General features: G+C 35.0%; 1 protein-coding gene across 11 annotated transcripts in view; it reads right to left on the minus strand.

Moving 5' to 3' along the window:
- The window catches only part of LOC143252609 (5'-AMP-activated protein kinase subunit gamma-1-like), a 178225-nt gene that overhangs the window by 70682 nt on the left and 92051 nt on the right, over positions 1 to 15492 (minus strand). For 2 of the 11 annotated variants that reach the window (XM_076505001.1, XM_076504999.1), the window contains exon 1: positions 8289 to 8904. The exons of 8 other annotated variants lie outside the window; for them this stretch is intronic. In XM_076505001.1, coding sequence (XP_076361116.1) covers positions 8289 to 8375 — 87 coding nt within the window. In that variant the 5' untranslated portion in view covers positions 8376 to 8904. Of the gene's footprint in view, positions 1 to 8288; positions 8908 to 15492 lie in introns of those variants that run through there. One more of the 11 variants, XM_076504998.1, reaches the window with a different exon arrangement.

The following is a 15492-nucleotide window of genomic DNA, read 5'->3' on the forward strand; positions in this document are numbered from 1 at the left end:
AGACGATTGACAATGTCTAGTTAGGTGTTCAGTTTTACAAAGAAACTGCAGTCCTTGCATTTTGATAATAGCTCTGTAGTGTAGTTTCTATTGCAAAACGCTTCGCTGAAAGGTTGTCACATTAAAAGCACACCCCTCCTCCTTCTTGCTTTCTATAATTTATTTAATGTAGAAGAACGGCAGGTTCTCAGCGCCTAGTTCAATAGTCCTGTTCAAAAGAAATTCACAGGTGTTTACCAGATGCTTGATGTATGCGACAGTTGTTAGATATGTATTATGACGTGAAAGTAAATGTACACGTAATTTTTTGTTGTTTTCAAGATGATGATTCTTCCTGATTATGTTACGTACTATTGCCCAAAACACGTGCACAACTGTTTATGAATATTCACCTGATAAAAAATTCCGCCACTTTACTTACCCATTCTGTAATACGACTTGTTTATCATACATTTAACGAAATTATTCCCAACTCAAAAACGATAAAATTCCCAATCTGAACAAATCTTTATGATCATCGCGTATGAATGTTTTGTATTGGAAGAGTTTTTACACACGCCCAGCTACAATGTGCAAGTTTTGCATCACTCTACCTACTTAACGCCAAAAGATGACAAAATGCAGTTCTGATACATCCAGTTCCACTTTGTATCAGTTGTGACTGCCACGAACTCAACCTGTATATATGCAATTGTTTTTTAGCAAGAAAAAAAAACGTTTAACCATAAGTCCTTAAAATCTGTGCTAAATACACACACACACAGAGAACTTTATGTTTATTTCCAGTCGCAAAATACAAAACTAAAAATAAACGACACAGGTCACCAGGAAACAAAATATTCAATCCAGTGAAATGTGGAGACAATGTCACAAACTTATCACCTCGTTGTTTAAGGCTAATAACGTAGGTAACTTAATATGTAGAACTGTTATTCGATGATTGTAGGAGAACAGGAAGTTTTCAAATAAAAATATTTAACGTGGAGAAAAGTCCGTGTATAATGCTATATATTTTGCACTTGATGTTATTGCTGAGAGGATTTTAGTTACACTATAGGAATGTGTCTTTTATTAACGTTTAAAGCATACTTCATAAGTATTTAATACTCATAGCATTGTAACAAAACAAAACATACACATGCACAAATTAGGCTACATCTACCATTGTAATCATGCAGGAATAAAAGCCTCTAACAGATTAAATAAATATGCCAGCAAATATAGAAGTAGACAATAATAACACATTCATGTAACACAAAACAGGCCACTTTCGTTGAAGACACAAATATATACTTACACGGATATATCATGTTATTATAATCGCATTTTTACTAGGAATTACTTGTATTCTATTTTATTAGAATAAAAAAAATTTAAATGTCAGAAAAATTCACATTTTGTACACCATTCGTTTTTACTTTAAAACGTGATCTATGTTCTCGGGTTCGAAGTTCCATAAGTCATTCGGAACATTTGAAAATGAAACTTGAATAACAAATAATAAACTGGTTCCAGAGTGCAGACAACCAGTAAGTCTCTAATGAAATGGTACAAATAAAGGAAAAAAAAAAAAAGCTACACGAATCTCCACCAATCGAAGTAATCGTCTTAGCTGTTGAAAATAATTTTATAGTTGTACGAAGGATGTTCTAGTTGTCTTAAGGAACTTTTATTTACTTATTTTTTACATTTTTTAAAGCCCACCGGTGGGAGTAGCAGTAAATATACGAACTTATAACACTAAAATCCGGGATTCAGTTCCCCGCGATGGACATAGAAAATAGCCCAATGTGACTTTGCTCTAAAACAAATATACAAAATCATAATGATATCAAAGACTCTCTATTAAGAGAAAAGTAAAGCAACTTTGAGCAACGGTAAGATTGAATGTACTTAAAGAGTTAATTTATAATTGTATTCAATACTTATTTCATTTCTTCTTTTGTTTCTATTCTAATTCCATATTAACGTATATTTACTGGGTTTTAACGATTACATATTTTCTTCTTTTTGTACGGTCTCTAAGATGAGCAAACTTGAAATTATGTATCTACTACTTCGACCAATGAAGGCGTTCGACTAGTAATCTGAGGGTCGCGGGTTCGAATCCCGGTCGTACCAAACTTGCTCGCCCTTTCAGCCGTGGGGTCGTTATAATGTGACGGTCAATCCCACTATTCGTTGGTAAAAGAGTAGCCCAAGAGATGGCGGTGGGTGGTGATGACTAGCTGCCTTTCCTCTAGTCTTACACTGCAAAATTAGGGACGGCTAGCGCAGATAGCCCTTGAGTAGCTTTGCGCGAAATTCAAAAAACAAACATATTTGTATTTATACGGATATATATTTAAATATAATGAATATTTGGTTGCAATAATTGTTGCATAAGCCAAGTCTGTTTGAGAAAACAGACGTCTTACCTTATTATACGTTGTTTCTATTTTGGGGAAGGTTCTTTTGTATTTTAGGAAAACTATAATGCAGAAGTCTGCCCACTTAATATGATAACGGGAATGTTATACAAGTGAAGACTAATGTCTGCTGATTATTTTACGTTTACACAAGATACGAATACAACAACACTTTCTAACTACTCCTGTATCTCTATTTCTTCGTTGTAACAGAACAGAAATTACGTACTGTCACATCGACTTACTGCTTGACAGTTACAATCAACTGATCAACAAAACCCACTCGCTAACTAACTAGTTTACTGTAGCAGAATCAAAAATATTTTGTTTGTTTGTTGTTAAGCACAAAGCTACGCAATGGGCTATCTGTGCTCTGCCCACCATGGGTATCGAAACCCGGTTTCTTGCATTGAACGCCCGTATATATATATATATATATCGCTGTACAACTGGGGGACATCAAAAATCTATTGCACAAATACTCCAACTAGCTTTTTAAATAGCTCAAATTGTTTCCCACACTAGCATAATATCCACGTGTCTGCATGTTTTCAACATATTATCTTCCTTGATGTCAGTTATCCACACATTACGATGTGTTCAGAAATTCTCCACACTGAGAGTGACTGCCAACCTTCCTTTTGCTGAAAATTAATGATTACTTGAATTTCACATCACTTCTCTTGCTCCATATCTAGAGTTACTTTCCCTCTCTTACCACACTGGAACGAACAATGACAGCTATAGAATCAGTATCAATCAACATGTTGTGAGGCCTCCCATTAATATTTATATGTTTTAGGTTTTATACTAGTTTCTTTAAATAACTAAGTCCTTGTCTCATTTGAGGCAGATGGAATATTTTCAGTTGAACTTTGCCTCTTAAGTCAAGCTGGTGTCTGTTTTGAAATGTCTGGATTGACTTTTCTTGGCCTATTTGGTCTATGGGACTTACTCTCAGGGCATAATTTCCTTTGTTTATTATCGTCTGTTGATTCAGCAAAGTATTGGCTGTAACATTCTGTATTTTGTACAAATGTAGCAGTTCCACCTTTCTGTCATCTTCTGGGAGTAATTTTAATTTCTTACAGGCTTCTGTCCACTAAAATAGTATTAAAGGCCCCCGACCCCACTGTTTACTTCTTCTATTCGGAGTAAACAGTTGTGTAATATATATTTTCAGCTATTCATAGTTCCAACAGAAGAGGTTGACTTTTGCTATTTGAGTCAATAATGTTTAATTCATGGATTATACCTTTAGTTGTTTAGTCGCAACTATAACTATAATTTGAGTTCATCCGTAAACTGGACAGATTTTTCTCATGATGTACACCAACTTAGTTTTAGCCTAATACACATATCCTCACCATTATAATGTTTATGAACTGATCGCATGTTAATGAATCCATCATTTCATATCGAGCAGCTGAATAAGATGTCAGGCAAAGTTTTCTACGCCTTAATCATATTTGGTTAAGGTCTTACCCTTCTTCACACCCTTGCTCCTGAACCTTTTTTAGAAATTTCGTTTTAGTGTTTTTGATAAAACAGTTGTTATGGCTTCCTAATGGAAAGCTAGTGGAAGCTATTATAGCTTCTCATTTTAAATATATGATGTTAATGAACTGGAATGTAAAATGCTGTAACTTGGTGACGTAATCATTCATATACAGTCATGTGAAAAAGTTAGGACACCCTATAAAAGCCTGTGTATTTTTGTAACATTTTTGGATATATAGATATTTAATCTCAATTTTACAATATTGAGAGATTATAGGAATATAACTAAACAATTAAAACTGAAGAAAAGACTTTTCAAGATCTTCTGTAAATGTAATTCTACAAAAATGCATATTCTGAGGAAAAAGTTAGGACAGCCCCACATTTATTCCCACTTAAAATGGCTCAACTCACACACAGGTGTATCACACCAGGTGCACATGATTAGAAGATCGTTACTCAGCATTTTGAATGAGACATTTAGTTTGGTGTGCTCCTGATCGTTGAAGTGAGAGTGAACACCATGGTGAGAGCAAAAGAGCTGTCTGAGGCCTTCAGAAAGAAAATTGTATCAGCTTATGAGTCTGGTAAGGGATTTAAAAAGATCCCAAGAGATTTTGAAATCAGCCATTCCACTGTCCGGAAAATAGTCAACAAGTGGAGGGCTTTCAAAACAACTGCCAACATGCCCAGGTCTGGTCGTCCAAGCAAGTTCACCCCGAGAGCAGACCGCAAGATGCTAAAAGAGGTCTCCAAACACCCTAACATGTCATCACGGGACTTACAGCAGGCTCTGGCCACTGTTGATGTGAAAGTGCATGCCTCTACAATCAGAAAGAGACTGCACAAGTTTAACTTGCATGGGAGGTGTGCAAGGAGGAAACCTTTGCTCTCTAAGAAAAACATCAAGACCAGACTGAAGTTTGCTAGAGAGAATGTAGACAAAGACCAGGACTTCTGGAATAATGTTCTTTGTACAGACGAGTCCTAAATTGAATTATTTGGACACCAGAACAGAAAACAAGTTTGGCGTAAACCAAATACAGTATTCCAGGAAAAGAACGTCATATCAACTGTGAAGCACGGAGGTGGAAGTGTCGTGGTTTGGGGCTGCTTTGCTGCAGCAGGACCTGGACAGCTCACAATCATAGAATCCACCATGAATTCTACTGTGTATCAGAAAGTGTTTGAGAATCATGTGAAACCATGTGTACAAAAATTAAAGCTGAAGCGGAACTGGACCCTGCAACACGACAATGACCCAAAACATACCAGTAAATCCACCAAGGACTGGCTGAAAACTAAGAAATGGAGAGTCCTGGAATGGCCGAGGCAAAGCCCAGATCTTGATCCCATTGAGATGCTGTAGGGTGACTTGAAACGGGCTGTATATGTAAGAAACCCCTCAAACATCTCACAGCTGACAGAATTCTGCATTGAGGAGTGGGACAAACTTTCTTCAAACCGATGTCAGAGGCTGGTAGATGGTTACAAGAAGCGTCTCACTGCAGTTATTTCAGCCAAAGGAGGTAACACTAGCTATTAGGGGGTAGGGTATCCTAACTTTTTCCTCAGTTAGAATATGCATTTTTATAGAATTACATTTACAGAAGACCTTGAAAAGTCTTTTCTTCAGTTTTAATTGTTTAGTTATATTCCTATAATCTCTCAGTATTGTTGAAATTGAGGTTAAATATCCATATATCCAAAAATGCTACCCAAATACACAGGCTTTCATAGGGTGTCCTAACTTTTTCACATGACTGTAGTTGGAGTTTTTCAAGAAGGCCCTACAGTCACAAGTAGTGTGTTTGTTTGTTTTTTATTTCGCGCAAAGCTACTCGAGGGCTATCTACGCTAGCCGTCCCTAATTTAGCAGTGTAAGACTAGAGGGAAGGCAGCTAATCATCACCATCCACCGCCACCTTTTGGGCTACTCTTTTACCAACGAATAATGGGATTGACAGTCACATTATAACGCTCCCACGGCTGAAAGGACGAGCATGTTTGGTGTGACGAGGATTCGAACTCGCAACCCTCAGATTATGAGTCGAGTGTCTTAACCACCTGGCCATGCCGGGCCCAGTCAGTAGTAGCACATCAGTAATGGTATAAGTGTAGACCAGATGGACTGTCCTATTTCATAATGTATAATTAAGAGTATTTGTAATTGAAATTATTTAGCAGATTCAAAGAGCGAGGTGGGCGTTTTTATCCTTGAATTTGTTAAGTCACTTTCTGGTTATGTTAAGCTAAAACTGATGTCCTTTCACATAGTACATTTAGCTTCATCGATTTTGGTGTTGTAAGTCATTGAAACAGATTTACTGTTACACAATTACTATACTATCTACGTTTGTTTCAGTCTGATGCATGTGAAGTATATTGTTGGGTGTGTATTGCACGAGTCCCTATTCTTCTTTAAATCTACAGAAGGTTCTCGAGAGGAAGAATCACCAATATATATTTTATGAAGACACTAACGTATCTTCGAACATTGTTGACCTTTCGAGAATCTCGCCTAATAAGTATATAAAAGCAAGCCATCACAAGACGCTACAGTCAGTATAATATAAGCCTCGCAAGCTATAACTGTGATAAACGCTTATTAATCGGAAAACTACAGATATTTTACGAGAAACGTTTATAGATTTCTAACATTATAAACCGTTTAACTTCAGTGAATTAACTTCGGACGTTAGTATTTCTACGGAGACATCGCATAATTTCAGCGTAAAATTCACGTGTGAGAAGCAAGAGATACCTAACTCGGTAAGTAAAATGTACCTATATCAACATTGAATTATTCGCTCGTCGTGGACCTAGGCTCCTATCTGGTCTGGAACTGAATATTGTCTGTGAGTTTGTGATATTTTGGTGTATAAATAAATATTTGTGATAACCGTTATCTTAAGTCGTACGCTCTCCGCTGGGACAGCGGTACATCTATGGATTTACAGCACTAAATTCAGGGGTTCGATTCCCCTCGGTGGACATAGCAGATAGCCACACACATTCTACATTGTTTATATTATATTGTACTTTCTCTTCCACTTCTTCAAGTTTGTTTTTATAAACAATTATTCTATAAGATGTTTATGATTTCTTCCATTAAACTTATTCCTGTCTCGTGTCCATTCTTCAATTCACATTCATTTCTACTTGATAGTCTTTAATTTTTTTGCATCTTACTTTTATACGTTCCATCCATTTTCTGTCTATTTCTTCTTTATTACCTTTCCACCAGTTCATGATTTCTAATAAATTTTCTATCGTGCCTTCAGCATTATTTATTTATTTTTACCAAAATAATCCCATTCCTGACATAAATGTTGTAACAATTTCTTTTACTGGGTAGGTTCTTTTGGATTATTTGGTAAAGATAATTCAAAGTCCAACACATTAAATGAATGTTAATGAAAACGTTTTATTTCTTTAACTTATAGTTCTATAAGTAAGCTTAACTACTGTTTACATAGGCCTAGGTCCACATTAATGTAACAATTTAATTAACTTGCTACATTTTCTTTCATCTATTTCTACGTTAAAACAAAAGTTCAATATTCACAAAACTGAACTGTCTGTTAATTACAAACTCACAGAAATCAGTCGCTGAACCAGGCCCCCCCGCTAGTACAGCGGTATGTCTCCAGATTTACAACGCTAAAATCAGGGGTTCGATTCCCCTCGGTGGGCTGAGCAAATAGCTCTATGTGGCTTTGCTATAAGAAAAACAAACGCTAAACCAGCTAACGTACATTTACTTGTTTGTTTGTTTTTGAATTTCGCACAAAGCTACTCGAGGGCTCTGTGCTAGCCGTCCCTAATTTAGCAGTGTAAGACTAGAGGGAAGGCAGCTAGTCATCACCACCCACCGCCAACTCTTGGGCTACTCTTTTACCAACGAATAGTGGGATAACCGTAATATTATAACGCCCCCACGGCTGAAAGGGCGAGCACGTTTGGCGCGATGGGGATGTGAACCCGCGACCCTCAGATTACGAGTCGCACGCCTTAACAAGCTTGGCCATGCCGGGCCTAGTACATTTACTAAACTGTGACATATTCGTACAATAAAAAACTCTTCAGCATTACTCGCTTTTATAATATATATATATATATAATCCCATCCTAGTTGTCCAAAAAGTACCAGACGTTAAGACACTTTTTCATCACTTACACAAAAACTCTGGTGAATCAGTAAAACGAACATCTAAATTACAACAAAAACATAGCCTACAAGAATATTATATTATTTTTGGGAAGACAGAGATCCAGTGTTATTACACATAATTTAAAGAAGATAAGAATATTATCTTAGCATATATGATACTACGTTGTGTGGTTAAAATAAATTATTCTGAGAGATAGAAGTCTTACCTTTCGGAACCACAGCAGCTGACTTCCAAGCCGTTGTGAATCGAGAGAATTACTTCGCGTTTTTAGAAACATTTTTCTGTTAGCCATATCGAAAGTCAAGGAGAAGCGCAGATGTTATTACTTAGGTTATAATTTTTCAAACAAAATGCAGAAAAACCAGGTTCTCTGAGAGCTAACACACGTATACATGCACACACACACACACAAAGAATATTCAAAAACTAACACGAACTTAAAGTGAGTAACAGCTGAGTAAAAACGCATAGTTTTAAATACGAAGTCGTAATATTACGTAATTTTTCAACCAATTGTATTTTTTGCAGGGCAGCTTTTATCGCTTGCATTTTCTTTTCTGCAAGTCAAAAAAAAAATTGCCCTTTCTCCACAATAAACGTTAGTGATAGCAGACAATGTGCGATAAAAACACAAGGACAAACGCAAATATTGAAATAAATGTTTCTTGGCACCACGCTAAGCTAGCATAACGAATCGTCACAGGTACATACACTTCACTTACGCTTACTTCCACAACTTTTTAATATCATTCGCTAATAAGCTTGTCATGTGACCTTTAGCGATGAACGTAAAGTTCTCAAAGCATTGCGCAGATCGTGTTCTTGCCTGTGTCACTAACTCCAACGCGTGTTTTGATAATTAATTTACGAGAAATATTCTTGGTAGGTGTTAAATTAAAAAAAAAAAATTCTGTTTATCTATCACAGTGTGTGCTGCTTCTAGACCGTATATGTTACATATACATTTCTGAGGAACCTTCAAGCGTAGCTGTATTTTAAATATAGTATGCTGCTCGTGTAAACAGAAGAACAGGCTCGTTTCTATTTCTCGGTCTGACAGCTTTTCCGTAGAGTTAGGCACGCTACAGTGTATTCACATGGTGCAATTCAAACCGACCTTGTCAGTGGAAAGCGTAGTTCTGCCACCTAGCTATCGTGATTTAAATATACGCAATGTTTACATTTCTTGTTAAAGAAATTGTGTACTTTCAATTCACAGACGGATGTACAGATTTTATGCAGGAAAAAAATATATATAGAAGAAAAACTGTGACAGGGCACTAATGCAACCAATTATTCTATGAATAGCTGTTATAACAATACGTTAAAAATGTCAGTCGGTCGATCGAAGCTTTCAGCCTTAGAAAATGCAAGTTAAATCCAGTCAACAGAGATTTGGAACAAAAGACACCATCTTTAAACCTTTCATTACGGAAAGGGCAATGAACGACAATACCTAGCACTAGCTATTTTCTTTTGTAAACAACGCAGTTGCACAACGAATATTAGTGTTTGTCTCATTTGAAAATTAGGAGGAAAAAAAACAACAACTTTAAATCTTATGCATTTATTTTCTTTGAAAATTACTGTTGCTTAACCTAAGTAGAAAAACAAATAAAATGAATAATTTCGGATATATATTGTAAAGTCAACAATTTCTTTTTAACGTATATGAATTCATTCAACACAGGTTAACCCTCTGAGCACCAGCATATCTACATAATGTGCAGGTAAGTTTCGCATTAGGTAATAGAAGGTAAACACACGATTCAGAATGTTTCGGCTGTAGAGAATGCAGATAAACTGGTATGTACAGTCATATATACCGTGTCTATGTGAAATGTTTTCTGGTTCTTGAACTCTATTATATATATTTATTACAGGAAACGCAATGTTTTGACTTTAAGACAAAATTTGTTATTACCTTGACTAATGTAAGTTCAGTATAGTAAATATAACAGGGCTTAGTTATTTTATGAACCAAAACTGGCCCTAATTTAATGAAGTTGACCCTCTTACCTAAAAAAAAATTAATAAAAAAGTAAAAATATCATGTCTACAAAGTATTTTGGTATTATAACAGTTTTTGAGATGTCATAGTGTGTGTTGAGTTTATATCTTAGTGAAGAGGCTGTATATGTCATAGTGTGTGAGGAGTTTATACCTTAGTGAAGAGGCTGTATATGTCATAATGTGTGAGGAGTTTATACCTTAGTGAAGAGGCTGTATATGTCATAATGTGTGAGGAGTTTGTATCTTAGTGAAGACGTTGGATATGTCATCATGTGTGAGGGGTTTATATGTTAGTGCAGATGTTGAATATGTCATAGTGTATGAGAGATTTATATGTTATGGAAGATGTTGATTATGTCACAGTGTGTGAGGGGTTTATATGTTATTGAAGATGTTGGATATGTCATAGTGTGTGAGGGGTTTATATGTCAGTTAAGATGTTGGATATGTCATAGTTTGTATTTGAGTTTTATATTTATCTAAGTTTGCAACAGTTAATCTATTAACATTATAAAAAAACACAATATTCATCGTTGTACACATTTCATGTTATGATTAAGTTCCGTAACTTAAGTGATTTTACCATTTTATAACGTTTCAGCCTTTTCTGGTGGAAACTTTAGGTAAGCATGCTATCTAAGAACATGCTTACAACGCTAAAAGCAGGGATTAGATTCCCCTCCTGGGACACAGCATATGGCTCGATGTGGTTTTGTCAAAAGAAAACACACACACACACTAAGACCATGCCTGCTTAGTGCGATGCGTTTTTTTTGTTGTTTTTTTACTACTTATCATTTATTTCGATATTTTAATATAGGCTTCAACACACTGAATTTCATATAGGTGACTTTTTTTGATGAATTTGACTGTTGGGTTATAGACCCAGTTTTTATGGCTCGGGGGTGTATGGTTGGTTACCCTAGTATTAACTGCGCTTACTCGAGCTGTAAAAAATATTTAATATGTCACGTAACACACCCTCACAGGGATGAATGTACTGAAATACGAGAAATGGCACATACTGGCCTTTGATTATTCTCCTGTTAAAGTAATCCACTTGGTGTTGTAAATACAATCTTCACAACAAAAGAACAAAAATAGCGACATTATTGTCACCCTTTAATAATTTGAAAGATAACAGGTTGTGAAATCCATTCTACCTTATCCAACACTAATTATCGGAAATTCCCCTTTATACAACATACGCTAAGAAGGCTGAAAAAATGTAATTTGCAGTCATTTGAAAAGAGTTTGCCATATTTTATAAACTGTACTATTTTTGTTTGTTTCTTCGAACAAAATCACTGCGAGGAATCGAGCCCCGAATTTTACCGTTGTAAGTCCATAAACTTACCACTTTCCAGAGTATAGTATGTTACTAAGTTACTTCCGGCATGTGTGGCTTTTTTACTTAGTTTAAAAACGATAACAGATCTTCAAATGTCTTTCAACCGGAAGGAAGTTTCAGTCTCGCAATGACAAATGGGCAAACGATTAAGAAGTTGCCTCTTAGTGGCATGTCTGCTGACTAACACTGTTAGGAACCGGGTTTCGATACCCGTGGTGGGCAGAGCACAGATAGCCCATTGTGTAGCATTGTGTTAAATTCCAAACAAACCAAACCAAATTAAAAAGTTATAGCCTACTTAATGTTTGGAATTCGGATTTGTCAAATGTTTATTTATGAAGTTCGTATATTCGATCCCGACTAAGTTTGGTTTTATTGGTACTTGCAAAAGACACAAAGATTAAACTTATGATCAGATTTTCAGATAAGTTTTATTTTTATGCTGGTTTGTTTACAATGTGCCACCTATAGTTTAAAGCATGAAACAAAGCAGGTGATTTCAAAAGTTTCTTTTTTGTTACGCGCAAATTTACACAGCTAGGATCAGATATTTCTTATTCCTACACAAAATTAGCTGCTACAAAGGAGAAAACAACTATAAGCACGTGTGAACGGGTTTATATTTTATCAATTGCTCAAGTACAAGTGAATGTGTTATTTAATGACATAGTTTGTCCAATATATAATTAACACTGTGAAAACATGCGTGCACGTAGAACTATGTCGGAACATTGTAATGAAAAAATCAGATTACATTCATGAACTGTCCTTTGAAACTTGATATCAAAAGTTGTCATCGAAGTGTCTATAAATTTGTTATTGTGCTGACGATGTCATGTTAGTGTAAAAAAATCAATAGTTTGCCTTCGTGGTTAAAAAAAAAAAAAAAAGAGAGAGAAAGGAACTCGATATAACAAATGTTTCAAGTAACCTGTATCGATAACTCAGTATATAAATATTTAAAAACAGGATTCAGTGGGAAAACTACCAGTAACTCCAAAAGTTAAGAGCTTTTTTAAAATAACTTATTCTTTACTAGGGACTTCACCATCTTCGAAACCACTTGAGTTTAATGGTTGTTTTTTAACCACACGGTGTTACTTTTCTTCAGGTTTATTTATTTTAGCTTATAGATACACTAACGATCTAATTAGCTTATATGGTCTAGATTTGATTATACAGGGCGTTCGGAAAGTCACTGTGCAGTTTTGAAAGCAGCGATAACAGCATTCATTCAGTCTATTTCAAGCCAGTAACTGATAGCGGTGTTTAGAAACAAAATAAGAAGGATCCAAGTCTGTATTTATGCCAACGGGGGTCACTTTCAACATTGTTTATAATTTTCATTCATATCTACCTCTTGTATTCTATATTGAAACATGTCTGTTAATAAATATATAAGTGCACAGTGACTTTTCGAACACCCTGTATTAAATATATATTTTTATTTTTTTGTAGTTAGTGTAGAATATATAGTTGCTCATGTATATTCGGGTAATGTTTTTTAAGTCTTTCAAGTAGATGTTTTGGATGGGGTAAGCGTTAACATTATAACCCGAAAGTATGGAGGTCGTGAACATGTGTAAGTCCTCTACTACGGCTCGTGCTACAACTTGCTGTGTCACGCCGTCTTGACGAGAGGTCATACTCATTCCAAGGGCAATCAAGACATGTACAAGTTAGTATGAGTTGGGGGTTTATCTCCTGTGATTATGTTTCTTTGAAGTTATCGTTGACGTAGCGGTAACCTAAGGATTGTAGGATACTGTTTTAGAATCCTGGTTAAGGGACTTGGGAAACATTTTTCATTATCTTTCTTTTGGTCCTTGACTTATGTATAAGAAATTTATATATAATTTATTTAATAATTTTATAATTATAATTTATTACCTATTGTAAAATATATATGTGTACATCTATACCAACAGCTAACAATTATCTTACAACATCAAAACAGAAGCCGGTCGCTGCTTATGAGTAATATATAGTTCATCCAGTATCTGAAAGGCACAGAAAACTGGTGCTTAACTCTGGTTCCAGTGACATAAGCAGATGAGAATGGTAACACATATCACGATGAACAGCATACCAGTTTAACTGTTACTCATTTCCTAGCTAGATAGAGTGAAACAAGTATGGGGGAAAATATCTTGTTCAATGTCTCAACGACTAGGCACGAGTAAGCTTCGAACCCGCAACATTTCGATCACGAATCAAAGCATTAGCCGTCCCTATTTGTGAATAAATGTATTGCGTAACTTGCTCATCTATATTACTTATATTCTCGTTGCTGCCCGTGTTAATGTTTATTTAATTTTCATTTTTTGGAAGACATAACTAGAATATACGCGTATAACTTTGTATAGGCTATCAATATACGTGAATACATAAAAAATATTAAAAACTGTATTTGCTTGATACATTCTAACTAATTTTACTTGTAACAGGGTATAAATATTAGGCCTATTATATCTTGAACACAAGATGCTTTATTAAGTTTCTTACGGTTTTCAAAGTTATTATTGTTATAACATTATTGAGACAAAGCTGAGCTTGGCATTTCAGTATTGACGTAAGCAGAATACTGGTATAAGCTATGTTTTAAATGCTTTAATTTCGATGTTAGAGAGACAGCGCATGAAGTTAAGATCAAAATTTTTATATAAGTAGTCCTACAATATTTAATGAGAAACAAGAGTATATTATAAATAGTTTTGAGTGAACGATGTTTTCGTTTGGTACAGTGTTAGTCATCCACTGATGATTTAATTTCAGTAAATTATTGAGATCAACGTTTCTCATAGCTGATATTCAGTTAATCGCATGGCAGTGAAATTGTACAATTAACTTTATTTTTACGTTAGTCATAGTACATTTTATACTGTTTTAATATAATTTATAAACTTAAGCCTGTACGTTATTGATAGTAGTCGACGTTAAGGAAGAAATATACTACTTTGTCGTCGTTACGTGGATTTGATCTTATTTTCAACAAATAATTTAAAAAAAAACAGCTCAACGAAAGACCGACGTCGTAACCTCGATTAATAGACGCGTAAGCACATTGTTGCATTATTGAACTTGGGAAGTTATATGAAATTACGTGTAGGACATTTTTATTAATAAATATTTGTTTCTTAATACGAGTATTTTGGTCATTTCTCAAAAGAATCAAACTGAAATATTACAGTTAGCATACTTCGTCTAAAAACATTATTTTACTTCCAAAATACTTTGTGACGTGAGTTTTTATGAAAGAACTAGACCCGTTTTGTTTACGATACCGACTGTACATTAGCCGAGGTAATATAATTTTATCTCAAATTCGCAAATTACGTTCCCTATAATAATATCAAATTAAAGCACCTGGAAACAATTTGTATACACACTGCAAGGAAAAATTATTGCATACACCAATTTATCATCACTCCATGCAGCCGAAATATAATGAATGTATTTAGCTAAGTCTACGGATTTACAACGCTACAAACAGGGGTTCGATTTCCCTTGGTGTACTCAGCAGATAAGCCCAATGTGGCTTTGCTATAAGAAAACGTACTCGCATTAGCGGTAACCTAATGCAAAATTTACAGGTACATAATGTTGACAACCAGAGGGCTAATATGGGAATTGAATAATGTCATATATGTTACACAAAAATTACCGGTTGTGTATAAATTAGAGAGTAATTTGTCATATTAAACTCTGCTCCGACAGTGATGAACTTGGAGGATTTCAAAAATACATATTTAAAATAATCTCTAATAAATACAACTGTTGTGTGGGGATTAAGTAAAAGTCAAGATTCCCTGATTCTAGTTACAAACGTTTCACTGTTACTTATTATCCTAGTCTTTATGAAAAAAGTGGTGAATATTTGGATTAATAATCGAAACTATTTTCCAAGTGGTTTTAAACCAATTAATCAAATTAAATGCATTTTCCAAGCAAGGATTTACAAACTGGACAAACTAGGATACCAGGTTACTGATACAATTGTCCTCGTTACATACTTTTATCGCTACACTTTTCAAACACAAGACAG

Source organism: Tachypleus tridentatus, chromosome 6 (assembly GCF_004210375.1).
Source record: "Tachypleus tridentatus isolate NWPU-2018 chromosome 6, ASM421037v1, whole genome shotgun sequence".
Taxonomy (NCBI): Eukaryota; Metazoa; Arthropoda; class Merostomata; order Xiphosura; family Limulidae; genus Tachypleus; species Tachypleus tridentatus.